The sequence below is a fragment of the Caloenas nicobarica genome, chromosome 22, assembly GCF_036013445.1.
Source record: "Caloenas nicobarica isolate bCalNic1 chromosome 22, bCalNic1.hap1, whole genome shotgun sequence".
Taxonomy (NCBI): Eukaryota; Metazoa; Chordata; class Aves; order Columbiformes; family Columbidae; genus Caloenas; species Caloenas nicobarica.
This window is the reverse complement of record NC_088266.1, coordinates 3,072,789-3,092,399: the sequence shown is the minus strand read 5'-3', so window position 1 is coordinate 3,092,399 and position 19,611 is coordinate 3,072,789. Positions and strand designations below refer to the sequence as shown.

The window sequence follows — 19,611 nt, the reverse complement described above, 5'->3', positions numbered from 1 at the left end:
ATTCTAGTTTGTGCCGCTCGTTTCCAGGCTCCGTGGCCTAGGAAGGTGTCTGGAAGTAGGAATTTGATTTAGACAAACAAGGCGAAATTTCCTAAGTCTTCAGATGATTTAACTTGGGGACAGTAGTTCAGTATGACAGGGGAACCTCGGTCTCTGTTCCGGCCCCAGTTTCAGACCGCGGATTTCCTGGGCGACCCGGGCAAATCACTTTCTTTCTGACTCAGTTCTGCATCTGAAAAACGGGGATTATGGTACTGACTTACACCATAAAACACCGTCAGATCGAAGGATGGCAGACTGTAAGACCTGGGATTTAGTGAATGTATTGTAGCAAGTCTCACCAAGTTCAGTGGTTTGTCTCTCTTTTGTTAGGCTGTGCCTTCAGCCAAAAGCGAGCGCTTTGGGCCCTGTCTACATGTAAAAAAATAGCATCATTGAAACTTTTGGTTTAGCTTGAATTTCTAGAATAGCTAGTACATTTACCAAAACTGTTTATCCTAATTTAAAAATCCTACTTGACAGAGAAAACAGTGTAGGTGAGTCCTTCCTGCTGCCTAACATTTGGTTCCCGTGCTTTTTTTCTTGCAAGCCCAGTATGTTTTCTGTGCAAGTACATTTTTTGTTTGGTTTGGTGTTTTGTTGGCGGGGGGTTTTTGGTTTGGTTTGGGGGTTTTGTGTGGTTTCATTTGTTGGTTGGGTTTTCCCCTGCTTTTTTCCTTTTTCCAGCGGGGACTGTCCTTACACTGGGGGTTTGCTGTGTGTCCGCTGGGGCCGGGGTGCAGCCCCCTCGGTGCTCCCCGATCCAGTCCTTATTGCTCGGCAGCATCGGCACAGGCCGTTCAGTAATTCCTTTTCTCTTGCCGGTCTCCGGTTACCCCAGCACGGGTGATGGTGAGAGCAGGTGCAAAGTGACAGCGCTAGAAATAGCAACCTCAAGAGCTCTTCCCGGGGCGGTCCAGCTCCCCGGCCTCTCTGAGATTGCAAACCCCGGGAGTTCCTCCTCAATCATCCAGACGTCCCTGCGGTTCTTGAGACAGGCTCCGTAAAAATCGAGTTGTCGACCCGCTTCAGTTTAATGTCGCTACAGAGGAGGGCACCGCTTTCTGAACCGCTTTGGTAGAGCAAACGTCGCTGTCGTTGCTTTGCTGGGCGGTTTCCGTGTGCGGTTAATTGAGAGCAGGAGGGAGAGGCAACAGTAAAACTCCATTAAGAACTTGATTTCAATTTCTAGCTAGAAAAACAATCCCTTTTTATCTTGGTCCTGTAATCCTGAACTTCTGAATAATGAGCCGATGATCTATTAGCTTTAAAACCAGATGAAATGAGGGGGTGGAAGATCCCTTGAGTGTGTTCTTTTGGGGGAGGACGAGGGGCGCGCATTTGGAAATGCTGCTCAGATTTTCTCAGATACTTCGTCTCTTTAGATTCGAGGCTTTTTTTTAAAGTTTCCCACAGGATCTCGGCATTGGCTCATTGCACGCAATAATGCGCAGATGTTACTGATTATCGAAGAACCTTTACAAGTCATAATTAATTTTTTGACATGAAGCATTGCTTAAATAGAAACATTCTAAATAAAAAGAAACTAAAATTTATCTCTTCTAGTTATAGTAAAAAAGTGAAGCCAAGCAAACTGAACTTATTTTGGATATTCTTCAGTTTCCCTTGGTAACAGTCCTTATATGGGACAAGAAAATCTGGCTTTTGTTGACTCCCTCATTACCACTTTGTGAATCTTGCACACGAGATGAATGCTTCAGTATTCAATTCACAAAGGCTGGAGAGCATTATTTACATATAACAATAACAGAACTTTAGCAGATGATTTCAACCACAAATTGTAATTTGGAAATAATTGAATTTCTTACTTCTCTACATTTCTGTGGTTTTGTTTTTCTGTTGTAATGGAAAATTTTGCACTTCTTTGTCTAACTGGCAGTTACACTGCACAACAAAATCTGTATGTGAGGGCAAACAATAACCGAAAGCTCCTTCAAAGGGGATATATTGAACTTTTAAAATAACCTGGAGGAAAACCTAACTTTTAGCTTCTCTTAGATGTGTTGTTATGTAATAAAAATATATTTCAAAAGATGTTCCCTTGGAAAAACATGAGTAGTTGTGTTTGGTTGGGCTTGTGAAGGGTTTGCACAGAGGTGGGTACGTGATCACCGCACGTATCGGGTGCGGGGGGAGCAGATGTGTCTGAACGCCCCAAGGAGCTACAAGTACGTGCAAGATCCCGAAAGGGGCTGAATACAAATAGGGACTTTTTGTAATCTTTTGGTGTAAGGAGGTTTAGCCTGGGTATACATTTGCAGTTTGTATGTTCAGAATATGACATGAGCCTTTCTGCTGCCTTTGCTTTGAATGATGTTTTCTCTCTTCTCGAAATCACCATTGACAGAGGTGTAACGCTGTCAGTTAAAATCTCTGCTTTTCCCTTTGGGATTCTTGGAGTTAGTTTAGAATTTCGGAGTGAAATAACGTATCATGTACAGACACCGCAGCAGCGCTCACTGCAGCGGCAAAAGTGTCCCGCAGGCTTGGACCCTGGGCAAAATGACCAGATGGGGTATTATCCTTATATAAAGTGATACTCCTTTTCCATAAGTATGTGATTTAAAACCCGATATGGAGTGTCCTGAGAAAATAGATGGTAACTCTTCTAGTTGTTCTTCACATAACTGGCTTTGTGTGTCTGTCCCAGTTGGAGGGTCTCTGGCTGGGACACGGGGTGGGAGGCTGGATGCCGCTTCCACTTGCTATTGTCTGTTTCCTACTTAAATAAACTCGCAGGGTAAGTTCAGAACAAGGCAAAAAACCCCCTCTTGCCTTGAGAAGTGGCTCTCAGTACTAGCAGGGTGGGTGGAGTGAAGGGTTTCTTATCACTTACCAAAGCCCCTATGGGGCCCTAAAGCATGTCTGGTTTTGGTTTCTTTGGTTGGGGTTTTTTTTTGCTCCGGTACCCTAACACGTTTTGAGTTTTTTCTGCCTCTTTGTACAGTTACAGGCTCCGCATGGCCTCTAGATGTCCCTCCTCCTCCTCGCATAACACCAGCACCAGGCAGGGTAAGAAACCCAACTGCGCAGCATCCCACTTCTTCAAGGAATAGACTCTTCTGCACGGCCAAGCGAACCAGGTACGGCCACGGCGCCCGAGGATGCGCAGAGCTGGCGTGGCTCTGCCTGTCTGGGCTTTCGGCGAGATAAACTGGGGTAATGAAGCTATATGGGCTTTGACAAGTTAATGATCTGGTCCAGTGTTACTGGTGAAACTGATCTCCTGTTGGTTGACTTTAAACAAGATACTGTCTTCTGCTCTTTCATTTCCCCACCTGTAATAATCGCCTCCTTCATACCAATGTAAAGCTAAGGGACGTTATACTTATGTGTATAAAGGTGAAGGTGAGAATGAGCGCCAGCAAAATCAACGCTCTGCAGGGTGAAATTCATTCTTTGTTAAATATGTTCAAAAAAAAAAAATTTGGGGGAAATGTTAGTAAAATTCTGAAGTTTGCTATCTCCTGAATAGGGGGAGTGGTTGCTAATGAAATGTTAAACACCCCTAAGTGCAGCACAGACCATTGAGCTGTGGGAAACCCTAGCAAGAGTTGAGTTGTGGGCCTCTCTCCTGCCCAGCACTTGCTGGTGGCCCTGCTTCCAGCTCGGTGTCACAGGGCTGGTACTCGGCTTCATCTCGAAGCTGACTCTGACTAAACACAACTTACTGTGTATTTGCAGGTACTAGGAACTTTTGACTGGAAAAGACGAGGTGAAGTGATCCTCAACCATTATCCTCTCCTGCTTTGTCTCGAATGAGGTGAGAGCGGTTCCTCCGTAGGCGCCAGGGACAGAGGTTTCTTCTGCTGGAAGCAACGGTGTCATCTTGTCCTCCCTTCCAGAGGGACAGAGCGTGGAGCAGGGCTCCTGCCTTCTCCAGGGAGCGATGAGCTGGGGATGCTGGTGAGAGGGTGATCTTGAGGTCCCATGGAGTCCGCGCATCAACAGCCAATGGAATAGCGTGGAGAAATGTTGGGACAATTGCAGGCAGATTAACCATGTCCAGAGGGTTGATGGGTCTGGATGAGTCTCCTCTTCCTGGTAGAACACAGAGGGGTTTAACATACTATGCAATTAAATTCTGAAATGACTGTTACATCATTTTAGTTTCTACTTTACATCCTAACGGGTAAAGAACTGGGCATCCCGCAAAAATCCACTGAAGGGAGCGGTAGGTTTGGCTGAGGTTTCCAGAGTCTGTGGATACCCCAGTCTCTTCACTTCGTACCATTAGCTTTAACGGGCACCATTGCTTTCCAAGGGTGCCAGGACCCATGGCTTTTTTGAAGACCACCTGCTACATCATCTCTGCGAAAAAGCCCAGTTTCATAAAGGGACGAGCATCCATTCCTCAAAAGCTGCCATGACATTTGTTGCCAATCTGGTACTCTTGTTAAAGCCAGGTTTGATTTCTTTAGTGAGAGGATCAAACACACGTGTTGCTGTGCAGTATCAAGCAACACTTTCCTTAAATACAGACCTCGTGTTTGCGACCCTCGATTCCAGCATGCCTGGTTTCCACGGTCCTGCAGACAGGACATCATGAAGGTAGCGGTGAAGGCAGCCAGTGAAGACAAGTTGAAGAAACAGGTTGGTAAAATGCAGTGCAGAAAGGTCTCTTGCCCCAAAACGGTGACAATCACACATGGGTGCATCACCTGGCAGGGTGCTTCTCCGGGCCTCCGCAGATTTCACCTCCAAGATCAAGGCTTCCTTCTGTCAAGGCAAGTTTTTGCAGGATTCCTTCTCATTTACCGTCCGGGTTTGGGATTTTTCAAGGAGGCCACGGGGGTCAAATGCCCTGTTTCGCCTTTATTTCAGCCCATTTATTCCTCTCCTTGTCTTTGCACTCCACACAGATAAGCAGACATCTGTGTATGCACACATTAGTTGAGAAAGAAACAAGTGCCCAGTTGATACCGCTTCCCACCACCCTGAAAAAGTCAAAAAAGGATCAGTTTTATATATATATCTATATATATGACATATATATTAATATATATGTATGAAATTGCTGAAAACAGTTAATTTTTTTATAGTTTTGATGAAAATCAAATTGTTCAAAATGAATACAGAAGCTTTAAATAAAAACATAGGTTTCGTTCACCGTAAAAATGTTTTAGCTACATGTCATTTGAGTTAGAAAGAAAAGGTCTTCAGGATCTTGTATTATCTAGCGACAGATTTTTCAGATAAACCCCTGTTGGAGGCTTTCTAAGTGCAATTGTGGTTTGGGAAGAGGCTTGAGATGCTGAGAACTGAGCCATAAAAACCGACATGTCCTCCTGAGTTGGAAGCGAAGCTTCCAGTTCAAGACTGTGAGACCGTCGAGACGGAGGTTTGTGGTTTGAGCTTGTGCTGTTGCCGGCTGCTCCGCCTTTCGCCAAAACCGGGGAGTCTCCATTTGCCCCCTCTCGAGCTTTTCGCTAGCAATAATTTCCTTTTGAAATACGTGATGTACTAATTCCAAGTGAAGGCTGAAATTTTCCATGGCAGCCTTGGAAGACTGAGGTTCTCATTATTCACTAAAACTAGTCGGGAGTGAGTATCCAAATCTGCTGGGCAGCTTGGTAAATCTTGGTCAAAAAGCACAGAAATGGAGTTTCCTGGCCTTACGTGTATCTCGAAGAAGGTGGCGGGCACACACAGCTCTCCAATCGCATTGGCTCACTTTAGTTTTGCACGTTATCTTTTTATTTTCTCTCCACGTTTTCTCCTCCTTCCCATCATCTAGCATCAGTATGGTAAACCCTGTTCTTTCAAACAGGAATTATCTTCCTGTGTGTCTGGACATCATCTAGGTCATTTGCAAGGTGAATATACAGCGCTAATAAAAACCAACTCCAATATACTCTGTCTCAAAGGACCGGTATGATATGATATGATATGCCCTTGATTTTCCCAGCGCAGCTTTCTTAGGCATTCCGTCAAAAATGACACTTACTGTATAAATTTGCACTGGGCACGTGAGGATTGTTGCTGAGGAAGAGCTTTCTTGCCATGCAGCCCAAATCCTGCTTTAAACAATCAGTTCTTCTGAGACCCACTTGACTTCCAGCGACAGTGAGTTAAATTGCAGAGTTTCTGGCATGGATGCTGCTGAGTTTAGTGCCTTTAAGGCATACCAATGAGGTTATTAGAGGTCACTTTTGTGCAATTTATTTTTGCTGCTCTTTTTTAGAGTGGTATTAACTATAATAACTGACAAACTCAAGGAGAGAAGTGTGTAAATTGTTGTGATATATGAACATTTTTCCCAGAGAAACTCTGGTTTATCACACAGGCCTGTAAATATGTATTTACAATTTTAAAAGCACGTCTTTATGTCCCTGGTTGTAAATGCTCCGTTTTTAAAGTTTTATAACATGTTACTCGACCAAGAGACCACAGCACACAGCTTTATATTGTACTGGTCTGTTTGAAGGATCTGTTACGGTCCAAGCTGTGGCAGAAAAATATCCACACCACTGACAAGAAATAACCCATGTTGCACCAGACTTTTCATCATTTTCCCTCAAATAACAAATGCAAGTTTTTTGGAAGGGTGGGGGAGTTGATTTTTCTTGCAGAAAAAAAGAATCCATTCGAAATGGTGTCATTTCTCTGGAACAATGAGGATATTTTATTCACAGTCAATCCAGGAAAGTGTGCCATTTTTTTTTTTTTCCAAGGCAGAATTTCACAGTTTTGCAGCAAATTTTTAACCTCCCCCGTGCCTGCTGATGAAACGTGAAATTTTGCCCTTGAGTAATGTCACAAGTTCTTGTGAAAATTCGAGGAGAGGGTGGGGAAAAAGCTCAGGTTTTTGCATGTAGGATTTTGCGAGGCTGACACCAGTAGCTCTGCAGTGCTCTCCTGACGATGCCGATGCTGAGAAGTTTATTAAAAATAAACTGTGTGGAGATGTGGTATTACCTGGTTGGTGCTCGGGTTCTGAACGTTGCTCTGGAAAGCTCTGTTGTCCGTCCGCCATGTAAAGAAAAAGAACAACAATAAAGTAACGTGACAAACCGCATAAGAGAAATATTTGTTATTATTTCAGCAAAGGAGGTCTTCAAAGTAGAAATCAAATATATCTGAGCTCTGAAATGGCTGAATGGTTTGGGATTTTCTGCAGGAGAGGAGATGGAAATGTCACCTTGGTCTATCAAGCTCTGTGCACACTAACAGTAATTACAGCAGAAAGTCTGAGCAGGGCGCGGAGTGAGAGGGATTTTTTCTTCCTAGAAATGGTCCCTGTTTCACGTATCTCTGTTACAGGACGTGCTCCATCACAAGGCCTGGAGGGGGAATTTTATCCCTTGTCTGGGGCTGTGGGACTTGGCAGGTTTGTTGAGGGAACTGCTGAGGCTCCATGGGCCACCGCTCATCACCGGTGCATTAATTCAGCCACATTCTTTAAAAATAGCAGATAAAACAAACACATTTGGGGACAGCTGAAGTATAGGTATTAATATTAATTTCACACAGGCTAAAAATGGCTCTTTTGCCCCAGAAAATCTGAAGATTCCTTATGCATTATAAATCCGACCTGTTAATAAGAAATCGCTGTTGTCCCCATGGCACGGCATTGTCTCGCCATGTCAACCTCCTCTTTGCGGTGTTGCGGCCCATCTGATTTTTATTAAACAGCGTTCAGTTTCACTTAAGTTTTGAGTGATCAGATTTTGCTGAACTGTAATTCTCTCCCTGCATGAGAATTTCCGAAATATTCTTAAACTAAATAGCTACGCACCTTCTTTCATCTGTCTGTGCTGTCACGTGTAGCAGTGCTGATTGCTCCTTTTTATAAGAGCTGTGGCTTTTCTGGAAGAAGACTACCTTCAAAAACAGGTAAGGGGGGAAAAAACCATTCTCATAACGAAGCTACTGCCTTAATAGTGTTTATTGTACCACTATATGTATCGCACCGCTTGCAGCTGCCAGGAGGGATGCGGACAACGCGACGCTGTCAGTGGTGTTTACTGAGGCTCTTCTGTCCTGATGTGAACTGCTGGAGGGGCACAAAGCGGCTCGTTCTGCATCTCAGGACTTCTGAACTCCCTGTCAGACCGACTGATCATCAGCGTGGAGAAAATGAGTTGCTACGTCCTCATAAAATGACATTTCAAGAAAGACATTAATCATTCCAGGCCGAGCACTAATAAAGATGTGCTAAATGGACTTTTTATCACACTTTGTGATTTGATGGTAACTTGGTTGCGGTGTTATTAAGCTGCTCGTGTTATTGCACCAGAGGACATTCCCGATGAACAAATCTGTTTGGCTCCATCAATGAGCTCCTCTGCTAAGCAGAAATGTTACAACCATATTGTCTCTGACCAGGAAGCCGACATCAACCTGGGGTGGAACAGGGTTCTTCAAAGAAGGGATGCCACACGGTAATCTATTAGATCTGAGGTGGGGTAGATCACTTAAAGCCTCCTGTGGTGTTATTTGCACGATTCTTTCCTTTGAAAAGGGAAGCAAGCGCCCAGCTGAGATCACGTACCCCTTTTTCTTGGTAATCGAAAGGCACACAAGCCCAAATCTGCCCCTTGCCTGGCAAAGGCTTTATCTGTGGCAAAGCTCACAGGAAGTAAACTCAGATAAAGAGAGTGAATTTTCATTTCTAGAGGCGGCCATTTAAACCATTATAGGAAGGGGCAACCTCATGGGAGACGATAGCTTTCACAGTACGGAACCAATTTAGCAGCTGTTAAAGTGCTAAATCTACCAGTTTCTTTGGACTAGAGAGAGTAGACACAATAAAAGATAAATCTGAGATGTTGTGGGCAGCACCAGTTCCCGGCTGAGCCGCAGGAGCTGCTCAGCCTGCAGCACAGACTGGGAGCTGTGACTTCAATTCCCCGCTGCTAAAAATTCTCCAGGTGGCCCTGGGCAAGTCCCTTTGCCTCTCTCGGCCTCAGCTGCCTGCAGAAAGGGGCTAAAAACATCCCCCTGTCTCACCTGGGTTTTGAGCTACCCGCAGGTGACTCGCGTGATGTACCCTGGCCTTTCCGTCGCTATAATCTGGCAGTTTTGTACTTGCACCCAGGTCACGGCGTGTGCTTTGCAGCGCCTGGCTGACCTTCTTCCCAGCAGCTTCCCAAAGAGAGCGCCGATGACTCACAGAGGACAAAATTATGCAGAGCGCCCGGAGTCAGCATCTCCATCAGAGGGAGCTTTTAAAATGAGGATGAATCAGCTGTGTCAGACTTTCTTGGGAGTTAACTCTTGGCCTTTCCTCCCCGCAAACAGCCCCGGCTGGTGCGGATGCTGAAGGAGCCACAACGAGGCGGCGGCGGCGGCGCGGCGGGCGGCGAAGGCGCCGGCATCGCCTCGGCGGGTCCGGGTGCCGGGTTTGCCCCCTTCCCTCGGCCGTGTCAGGAGGGAGGGGGTTAAGGCCCCGGCTCGGCGCTGCCGGGCTGAGTTTGCACCTCGTGTGCCCCCAGATGAGCTCCCGGGAGCGGCCGCTGCATCAGGGCAGGGGCAGAGGGAGGGACACTGCAGCAGGGCAATGTTACTTAACGGCGGCTCCAGTCTCCTCCCCCTCGCCTGTTTTGCTGGGGGAAGGGGAGAGAGGGCTGGAAGGAAGGAATAAACCGCGGGGGGGCTGATGCCGGGAGCCGGCAGAGCCCCCGGGAGCGGAGGATGCTGCAGGGCGGGCGGGAAGGAAGCCGCGCAGCCCCCGGGACCATTTTGGGCGCAGGACGGCAGGTTTTGGAGCTCCTCAGCCCTCGGCTTCACCCTCTGGAAACCGCCTCTTACCTCCTAACGCGAAGCTTGGGCTGAAAACCCCGGCGAGAGGCGGAGATCTGCCCGGTGCTCCGGGCGGCCCCGGCTGAGGGCCGGAAGGACGGACAGACGGACACACAGACAGACGTGCGGCCCCCGGTACCTCACAGCGGGGATGCTCCCCCCGTTTCCTCGGATGGGGATGTGCTCACGGACACGGTAGCTGCTGGGTTTAGACATCTCAGTTCCCTGAGGAGAAGAAAAAAGAGCCTTATCTTTGCTGTAATTATGGCAGAGACCCCAGGAGGGGTCAGACATCCCTGCCAGGTGCGAACGTGGGCCTGAGGCCTCCAGCCCTGCCCAGGACACACCACAAAACTCCTGGAAGAGACAAATCGCGCTGAAAATACTCATGACGCCCAACTGAGACCATGTATGCTGTTACTCACCCTTGAAAAGAGAGAAAGGAGCATTTTGGGGGCTGGGGAAGAGCTCGGTGGGGTCTCCAGCCCACTGAGGACCTGTGGGGCACTGGAGGCGTCTCCCAGCGGCCGGTTCCCCCCACATGACCCACAGCGCGGACCCACCGGAGCGATGGACGCGTCCCCGGTGGCCTCCAGCTCCGCGCCAGGCCCCGTCACCTTCTCGCAAGTTTTCGGGCAGCAGTGCCAGCTGATGGAAGCAGGTAAGAGCGGGACGCGCGCGTGTAGAACCTCGTCTCTTCCCACCCTTGCTTCCCAAGCCCTTCCCAAAGCCCCGTGTTTGCCAAAGGGAAAGCTGCCCTCACCCCTGTTGCATTTGCACAGCTGCCTCAACTTCTCCCAAAACCACTTAAAAAGCTTTGTGTCCAAATAAGTACAAATTTCGGGCAAGGGTTGGGATGGTTGTGTGTTTTGGGTTAATGCCGACTGGAACAAGATGCTTTTTCCCTGACAGTGCAAGTTGCCATTACGTTTAGATGCATACACAACACATATAGCAATTTTTCTGATTTTGAAATAATGACGTTCAAACTGGAGGCTGATTTGCTCTTTTGGAGGGTGACTGTTGCAGTACAGAGCATCTCTAGGTATGCGGGTCTCTGCTTTGGAATTCAGTTTGATGAAGCACGAGGTGTTAATTTTTTTTCCTTTGCTTTTTCTGGCTGTTGGTGTTACTGTAGCACCAGGAGCTCCATTCCTTTTCCCAGCTGCTTTTGTCCATTTGCAATATCTCTACAGATGTGCCTGATTATCTGTTGCCTGCACCTTTTGGGTATTAAGGAGGGGGAGTGTAACATGACTACACCCAAATTTTCCAATTTTGCCTTTTTTTTTTTTTTTTTTTTTTTTAATTTGCTCTGCACAGGTGCTGTGAAGCACTGGTCCATTAAGTGCCCAATGCTTTGCAGTAGCATCCTCCTTCATACCTGAGTTCCCAAGTTTAATAGATTGGTGTAATGAATTTCACATGACTCGCAGTCTCTTCCTCTCCCTGCTTACAGGTAGGGCTGAGAATGGATGGATTTATTTACTTGTGGCTGTGGAGAAAGCCTGAGTTTTTGCAAAGATACTATAACAACACTTGCTCTGAATTTTGAGGACTTGTTTTACTTGGGCCTTTCTTATTACTGTGATGGAGAACATATTTGCTAAGATATACGCACCAAAGTGTTCTGTCTCCTCTTTCTCTTCTCCACAGCCAATTCTGCAACTAATGATGCTTGGATTGTAGTGTTTCAATTTATGTGGTGAGATCCGAAGTGCTATGTATTAGGTTTTTGCTGCAGATCTCTTTGTGACTTCTGTTGTGCCTCTTGTACGACTTTCACAGGTTGAGTTAGGAGAATGACTTGTTAGCTGACAACTACTCAGTTAATCAAGCCTGCGATCGTGCTGCTGCCTCCAAGGAAATGTCAGGCAGTTTTTTAAGAGAGTTTGGTATTACCATTTCATATTACGTGGGCTGGGATCAGTCCAAAGGCTGTGGATCCATTATGTCAGATATTACATCGAGAAGAGATGTGTGAGAAAGCCCCAGTCCTGAGTATTTTGTTTTCCGAATGAGTAAGACCAACCAGCTGGGAAAACACAGGTGGTAATTTTAGTTTTGTTTGCTTTTCCTTTCCTTTTCTCCCAGGGAAATGCCAGAGGGGAAGCCTGTGAATCTAGATCTGGTGAATCCCACCTTAGTAACTCAACCATAAGATTTTCTTCCTTCTGATGGATCATTTTAGTAGGATTTTCTATATGTTTCAGGCACGTGCAGCCTTCAGGTGCGAGGTGCGGTGCGATGTAAGGGCGGTTGCCATGAACATCGCTGACATTTGGGGACACCAAGTTCCAGTTACTTGGTTACATCCCATGCCACCAAACAAATAGTATTTGGGACAAAGCGATAAAATGGTTCTACATTGTTTAGGGCGGTGCAGGTTCCCTTAAAAGCCATAAAACCAGATCATGCCCCCGTGATTGTTTTGCAACAACAATTTCTGGGGAACTCTGTGGAGTCAAGTTCTGACCTGTACACTCCAAATTTCACGAACAAGACTTGTAGGCACCCAGTACCACATCACTGTCATGGGTGACATTTGGGCTTTTTTAATAACACTGCGATGTGCTTGGATGATGAAGTCCTGCCCTTAACTAAATGTCAAACTACGTGCCTGGAGAAATGCCGACCTCTAAATAAATCACGGACTTGACAGCACAACTTCCAGGTACCACCTGGAAAGATTTCATGTTTTTTATAGCTTCTGCCTTCTTTATAAGGACTCTTTTCCTCCCAAGCACTTGCAAGAAGAGCTGGGGTCTGCTTGCAGAATATGCCTTAGGTTTTATGTAGCAGTAACTGTCCATGGGGAGGGGACTGTGCACCCTGTGGCAAACGTGCGTCCCCTCTCGCCTAACGCGGCTCTTCAGTGACTTGCTCTGAAAAACCACTACTGAATATATTGAAAGTTGACTTCTCATCTGATTCTGCTTAATTGGCTGATTATTCGTGCATAGTTTTTGTAGATTTGCATAATACCCTAGAACGTACTATGGTATTTGCAATATTAGTGTAAAGAGTATGTTGTTAGATAGGAGTCCTGCTCCAAAACTGATTTGCCCTTTGCACAAGTACTTGTTCTTTATTTTACCTCTGGAACACGGTTTACCTGTATGTTATGTAGGATGCTCTTTTGAAAATTAGTTTTCTATCTTCTTATTTTACCCTGCCATACTGATGCTGCTTACCTTATCAAGGTAATAAATCTGTTTGCTGGGATGCGTTCCTCGCAATGACCTCTGATTTTTCACTTGCACTGAGCACGGGCAATAGTGCGGATCAGAAGATCGCAGCTGGTTTAACTCTCTAGTTTGGGAGTTCACTGACAAAGCTCCGGTTTCCCAAGGGAGTAAATCCTTGCAGTTGCAGGTATTAAATTTACCTGGTGCCCAATTAAATTTACCAAAAGATCTGTTGGTGTTGGTTTTTCATCTGGAGATTTCCAGAAGGAATAATTGAGAAAGAGGCTGGCTTCAGAACCCAGTCCTAAATCTTCCTGATCTCAGCTGAAATTCCTGTCTGCCAGGCGATGCTGGAGGATCTTTCTTGTTTGAAGCATAGGGTTGAATCTGGCACAGATTCATGCTATAAATTTTGCTAAAACCAAAATGAAAGGCTCTATATTTTTTTCCATTTGACACTTTCTGAATTAAAAAAAAAAAGTCTGAAAGATTTATGATTGGCAGTACTAAACTTAAAAATGAGCGAGACTGTGATTTTGAAGGGTATTTCCCCCCTGGCCTCCTGTGAAGTGTTGAATATATGGAGTGAGACCTGATCTCAAGGAGAGTTGGGGGCTCTCTGGCAGAATTTGGATTAGAAGAGAAACCACTTTCTTTATACGTGGGCAAATTCCAAGCAACTTGTTTGGTATAATGCAGTTTTCTGAACTTATCGACAGGTATTATTCTCTGACTTACTGTTCCATTAGATTAATTGCCATTTTCATTAAATCTTTGGCTCACAGATGCTGCTGACTTGTTAGACTCTCCATTTTTTTTTTAATATCTTGCCAGTTAATTTTCCATTGGTTATGAAATAAGGAACTCAGTTCAAGATGTGACTACAATGAACAAGAAAGCTTAAGTAATTTGAAAATCATCCAGACCTTAAGACGTTGCACTGAAACTTTTACATGTTATCATTCTTTAACATACATATTACCCAGTATGTGTATTTTGTGTCTCCCTCTGATGGTCGCTCCACAAATGGATGCGAGTTTGTTTTGGCTACCAAGCAGAAAATGAAGGACATGATGTAAAGTTCTCGGGAGTTCTATGGAAATCAATGTAATGTGGCTCAAAGCTTTTGCCTTTGTTCCCTAGGTTTGTAGTTTAGCTCTTGATCCAGTTCCTCTCAAGAGGAATGTGAGGAAAGGGACATGAAGCATTACCTAGGGCAATATATTTGTCCTGCAGCATGAAATCCCTGGAATTTCATCTGGTCTAGCATCTTGTTGCAAATAAAGCATTGTATGTGCAATATAAGATTCCTGATTTTGGTGTCTGAATATGTTTTTTAAACAAATAGAACAACATTTTAAAAAAACATATGCGATGTACTTTCTGATTTGGATGAAGTTTTCCTTGGTATCTGGCCTCCTTGAAAAAAAGAGTGCAAATGTGATGTGTGGTGAATCTGAATAAAAATGTACCTTGAACCTTGAACCAAACCGGGGGCTCTGAGGGATTCTAGATTGCATTTGAGTATCTGTTTGTATGGAGATTATTTTTTTTTTTTGGTGAAGCATAATGTGAGCAAAACTTTATCTTAAAACTTTGAAAAAAGCGATGTTTCCGTGAGCATCTCCTCTGCAACAGCAAGATGCTTTTCTGAGTAGATAAATGGGTGGGGAAAGAAGTGACATTGAGCAGCACTCAGGCAGAACTTCGGGCTGAGGAGATGAACGTCTACCATCTGTGTACCCGTAGGCTTTGTCGTTTAGTCCCTTGCGCGTTTTTCCGTGATTTAATTAAACACCAACCAAACAGGATCTGGTTTCAAACCTTTTACCTGGAGCTGAAGGGGAGCCCGGGTGAGATGTTTTCACCTTCTGCCCCAAGGCTGAGGTTTGCAGTGCCCATCAGGCAGGCAGGGAGCTGCGTACCTCTCATTTTCCGCCGCATACGTATGGTAAAAGATGTTTTAATGGGTTCACATCAAAGCTGCAATCCTTTCTGGTCCTGGGTTTCTTTAAGTACAACATTTCAGCGAGCTCAAACCTTTTGTGACAGCTCTTCTCGACTCCTGTGGACAACAAGAGAAAAGTCAGCATAAAATTTGCTTGGGTCGGTTGGTTTGGGACCACACGCAATCAGGGCTGGAAACGTGTTCCTGGGTACTTAGCGCATTAGGTTTCCTACGGGCATTAGTCAGTAATAAATTTTTCGTGGAAACGAGTTGTTTCAGTTGCTCTCCCAAGAGAAGATGATGTGTAGCAAAAAGTGACTTCGTTTTCAAATATGATTGCAACGGTCTTCTTTAATTAGCATGCTGCAAGTTAGGTCTATGCTGGAGCAGATTTCAGGGTTTTTTGGGAAATAAGGAGCAGGGATCAGGTGAGGGAGGTGAGACGAATTCAGTGATGCTTGGTGCAGGTACCAGGAGCTGCTGGACTGCTGGCAGAAACCTGGAACAGAAGATCATTTACTGCAGCGTTACAAAATTTGGGCCTGGCTGTTCTTTCATAGAAATTCAATGGCAAGGGTGGGAACGTTGCTTTTTTTTTTTTTTTTTTTTGCTTTAACTAAATCCGCCTGCTCTTGGAGATGTCTGTTGCCTTGGGGCAGAGCTGTCAGCCGGGTGTTTGTCCTGGTATCACAGCAGGTTTCAGCAGCTTGATAGGAACCGGCATAAATCTCTGCGCTCATCACTGTGGTGCTTGAGAACGTGGGGACGAGATCTCTGCCAACTTATTGTGCGTGGAATTGTCACGCTAAATAACCGGGTGTGGTGCTGTAGAAAAAGGTGTCTCTCTTTATCAAAACCAAACCCCTATTTTTTTTTCTGAGATGACAAGAATTGTATCAGAAACAAACTACTCTAAAAGCCCTTTGAGTTTTGTGTTTTAGGGGAGAACGGGATAATCTGATTCTCTCTGGGGCCAGCTCCAGCTCTAGGAGGAAAAGTCGTTTACCTCTCCCCAGAAAAGCAATAAGTAAAACTCCTCCTGACAGATGATGTGCTCTTGCCTGAGCTGAATAGATTAAGGGACCACAGAAATGAAATGAGAAGATCACTAATATTTTTCTTTTCCACCCAGTGGAATAAGCCGTTACCAGGGATATAAAAAAGTGACATTTATCTTTCTCTTCACTTTGGTAGGTAGCACTGTGCTCCCCAGGAGGAAAACAGCGATCCATGCCTTGCGGATGGAGTTCACGTGCTGTTTAGACCTTTTATTGCTTTACAAAATTCTCCTTTTAATCACGCAAATATTGTGCCTTTGCTACTGTGCTCGGGAAGCTGTGGGTGACCCGGGTGCTGCACAGGGCTCGGGAGGGCAGGGGCGCAAAAGACAGTGACTAACTAGTACTTTAGAAATATTAATGCGAAGTGCATGAGAAATCAATGGAGACTGCATTTCAGTGAGCAAAAGAGGGGGCAAGTGACTGTGGCATCCTGCTAAGTCTGAAATTCTGTATATGTACCTACACCTACACATACAGTACACAGCAGGAGGGGTTTATTCTTCAAACTGAGAGGAAAAGCTTTTCCAAAATGTTGGGACTGCCGTGTGCCATTAAGTATCTGACAAAAGAAACCCCAAGGACAGATAACAGAAAATATTGAAAATATTTTTCTTTGCATAAATTAAATATAACTTGTTCCCTGCCATCTCAATAGAGAGAACAAATGATTACAGCATCTGTGTACTAACCACATGCCAGCTGATTTGCTGCTGATTAAATTATGGGTAGTGTTCATCTGCATTCTTGACGGACAAATTTGTTTTTGTCAATTAATGCTCATGAGTAGCAAAGTATAAGGATATAATAATTCCTTCAAATTGAAAGAAACCGTCAGATCTTTATGACACCAAAATAATGAACTGAAGACACGTGTATGATTAGATTTGCAGCTATGAAAATGAATTAGTTATCCTTCCTTTCTTTGGAGGTCTTTGAGGCAATTTTAATGACCACGCATTGTTAAAAGGAAAGTGGAATGAAAGACCTTAAGCAACATATTTGCCTTTGCTGTGGCTTTATCCTATTTTATGGAAGGTGGGGATTTTTTAGAATTGTGGAAGTGGATATTTTAAAGTTGCCTAAATTCTGGTATGAAATAATGGAAGTATTCAACTAGAACATATCCAGCTGAACAAAGCTGAGGTGTTGCCTTTGTACTTTATCACCCAGACTAATGCAATGGCTGGAATGATGAAATTAAAAATGTTTCAGCCTTTCCAAAACAAATCATTCCTACAGGGCCAAAATACAATACTCTTGAAATACCTGTATGTTATCCTGGCTTTGAATGAAATAAAATATGTGAAGTCACATGAGATGAAGAAACCAGATTTGAATTCCATTCGTTTTGGGAAGGCAAGCGTGGTAATAAGAAGAAAACAGCTTAGGATAGAGAAAATGATGTTTTTTCTGCAGAATAGAAAGAAAATATTGCTGTGTCCCAAGGGTCATGGGTTGCAAATGAGGACTGTGTTATCAGCTGATACATCTGGGCATTTTTGCAATATCATTCTCTAAGACATGGTCCAAAAAACACTTTTAAGAGCTCCCAGTAAAGCAGCTGGAGATGATGACCTTGCAGCAAATTGCCGCCAGCCTGGTTACTGACACAATTCATTCATCCTGGTACAAGCTCTACATTAGTGCTGCTCTGCCAACTGGGCTTCGCTGCCTCTTGTCTTGAGAGTAAGTTCCAGGTAATTAAATTTATTTGTATTTCTACTATGCCTTTTTCCCCCTAATCACCCAATTACTTGAGCAATGCAATTATGCCACATGATCTGCTGTACGTGTGCTCAACAGTCCCCAGCTTTCTGTGCCGTGACCCGCTGCTGGGTCCAGGTTACAGGGACCAAGTGCCCTTGTTCTGCTGCCTGCAGCACAACGTGTTATATTCCTGTGCCAGTACCAACCCTTATTCGTTGAGGAGGCTGAAACTGCTGCCCTCAACTAAACGGTTAGAATGTAAATAAGTTAAATTTCAGGAAATTCAGAGTGTGGTTGGTGAAACAAAAGGCATCTGATGCCTGAGTGTTCACAGAGCTTGCAGCAAAATGAAACTTCATTCTCCCCGCAGCATCTTTCTGCATGGATAAAAATAGTTTCTGCCCCTCATTTGAGCTGTTCAGGTTATCTTATGAATATCTTACTATTAGCTTGATTTTTGCAGACACTGAAGCAAAGGTACGGGGTGCTTTGGTGGCTGCAAAATTCAACAGCTCAGCCTCAGATTTGCCGAAAATAGCCCTAAGGATTGCTGATTTATGGAGCCGTGACTCTGCGACACCTCCGGGAAGGGTGAAGCGGCAAAAGGGGGTAATGCAAAAGCAAAAGGGTGACGGGATATTGGGTTCTGTGTGGCTGGGGAGGGGAGAGGAAAAGGGGCATGAGCCTGGCTGGGGCTGTGCAGGGCAAGGAAAGCAAATCTGCAGAATTCCGATGGATTCTTCTCTGTTCATATACCATTCTCCATCTGTTCCACGCCTCCAGAGCATGTACTTCATTTTTCTGTACTGCTGCTCCAGAACCCAGTTATATGGTATTTTCTGTAATGCTTGATTCAAGCCCAGCTATTACAGCAATTTTGTTTTCTTGGTCTTGGGTAATGATGCAACTATCCGGTTGTTAAGAGCTGCAAGATAATATATCTGGAGGGGCTGGGAGTTACAGGTAAGAGCTGTGTCCTCCAGCTGCAGTTTGCCCGAGCAGGGGAGGGCAGGACAATCCCTACAAACCCCTCCAACCCCGCTTAAATCTGCCAAAGCAGCAGTTGCCAGGATTGCTCTTATATGTAGAGGATCCCTTGGTTTTATTGGTCTGTGTTTAATATTCAAGGCCGCTTTGACAAACAGCTAACACAAAGACCTCGTGTTTCCATGATAAACGGTAATTGTGTGCTTTACTGGGAGTGTACCCGTAATTTCTGTAGGCTTTAAATAAGGGTTTAATGCTTTCCTGAATGGACTGGAAGCTTTGTGGGGCAGGTGCAGTTTGGTGCAAAGATGCTTCTGTTCCCTTAAGCGAATTGGAAATACTAAGAGTGACCTGGCTGTGGCAGCACAGAGCTCTGGGTAGGTTAATTTACTCTTTTTATCCTCATTTCCCAGCTGCTGCAGGTGGAGCTCTGAGCGCCAGTCCCAGCTTAGGTATTTACCCTGCCCTGACATGTGAATTGCCCTCGGAGCAAATTACATTTTGTCTGCGAAATTTTCCTTTTGCCACTGGTCCTAATTTTGAGGGAGCAAGGTCTTTCCAGGCACTTTTTGGGGATATTCCTTCCAGTAACTGTTGAAAAGGTTTCCAGTTTCACTGGCTATTGCATCAGCAGGTGGCCAGGAGAGCTGTGTGATTTTTTTTAATTTTTTTTTTTTTTTTTTTTTTTCTTTTCCCTGCTGTGTTACAGATCTCCAGTGTGCCTGAAGGGCTCTGTTTGGTCTGGCAATGTTCCAGTTATGTATTAAACAACAGGTTAAATCAATGTGTCATTTTTATGAGTGCAGAGGAATCGGGCTTCCTCCTCTTTCTTTCACCTGCAGGCAGGTAATGATGGCAAAGGACTTTTTAATAAATAGCTCTATCCATGACTTTAAAAAAATCTCGTTAAATAATC

The 19,611-nt window shown here is 44.8% G+C and overlaps 1 protein-coding gene across 1 annotated transcript in view; it reads left to right on the top strand.

The window, feature by feature from the left end:
* Window positions 1-7,064, top strand: part of PRDM2 (PR/SET domain 2) — a 59,678-nt gene extending 52,614 nt beyond the window's left edge. Inside the window, exons 9-10 of the mRNA XM_065649862.1 lie at window positions 3,008-3,143; window positions 3,745-7,064. Of these exons, the coding sequence (XP_065505934.1) occupies window positions 3,008-3,116 (109 nt within the window). The 3' untranslated portion in view covers window positions 3,117-3,143; window positions 3,745-7,064. The remainder of the gene's footprint in view (window positions 1-3,007; window positions 3,144-3,744) is intronic.
* Window positions 7,065-19,611: the final 12,547 nt, after the last annotated feature.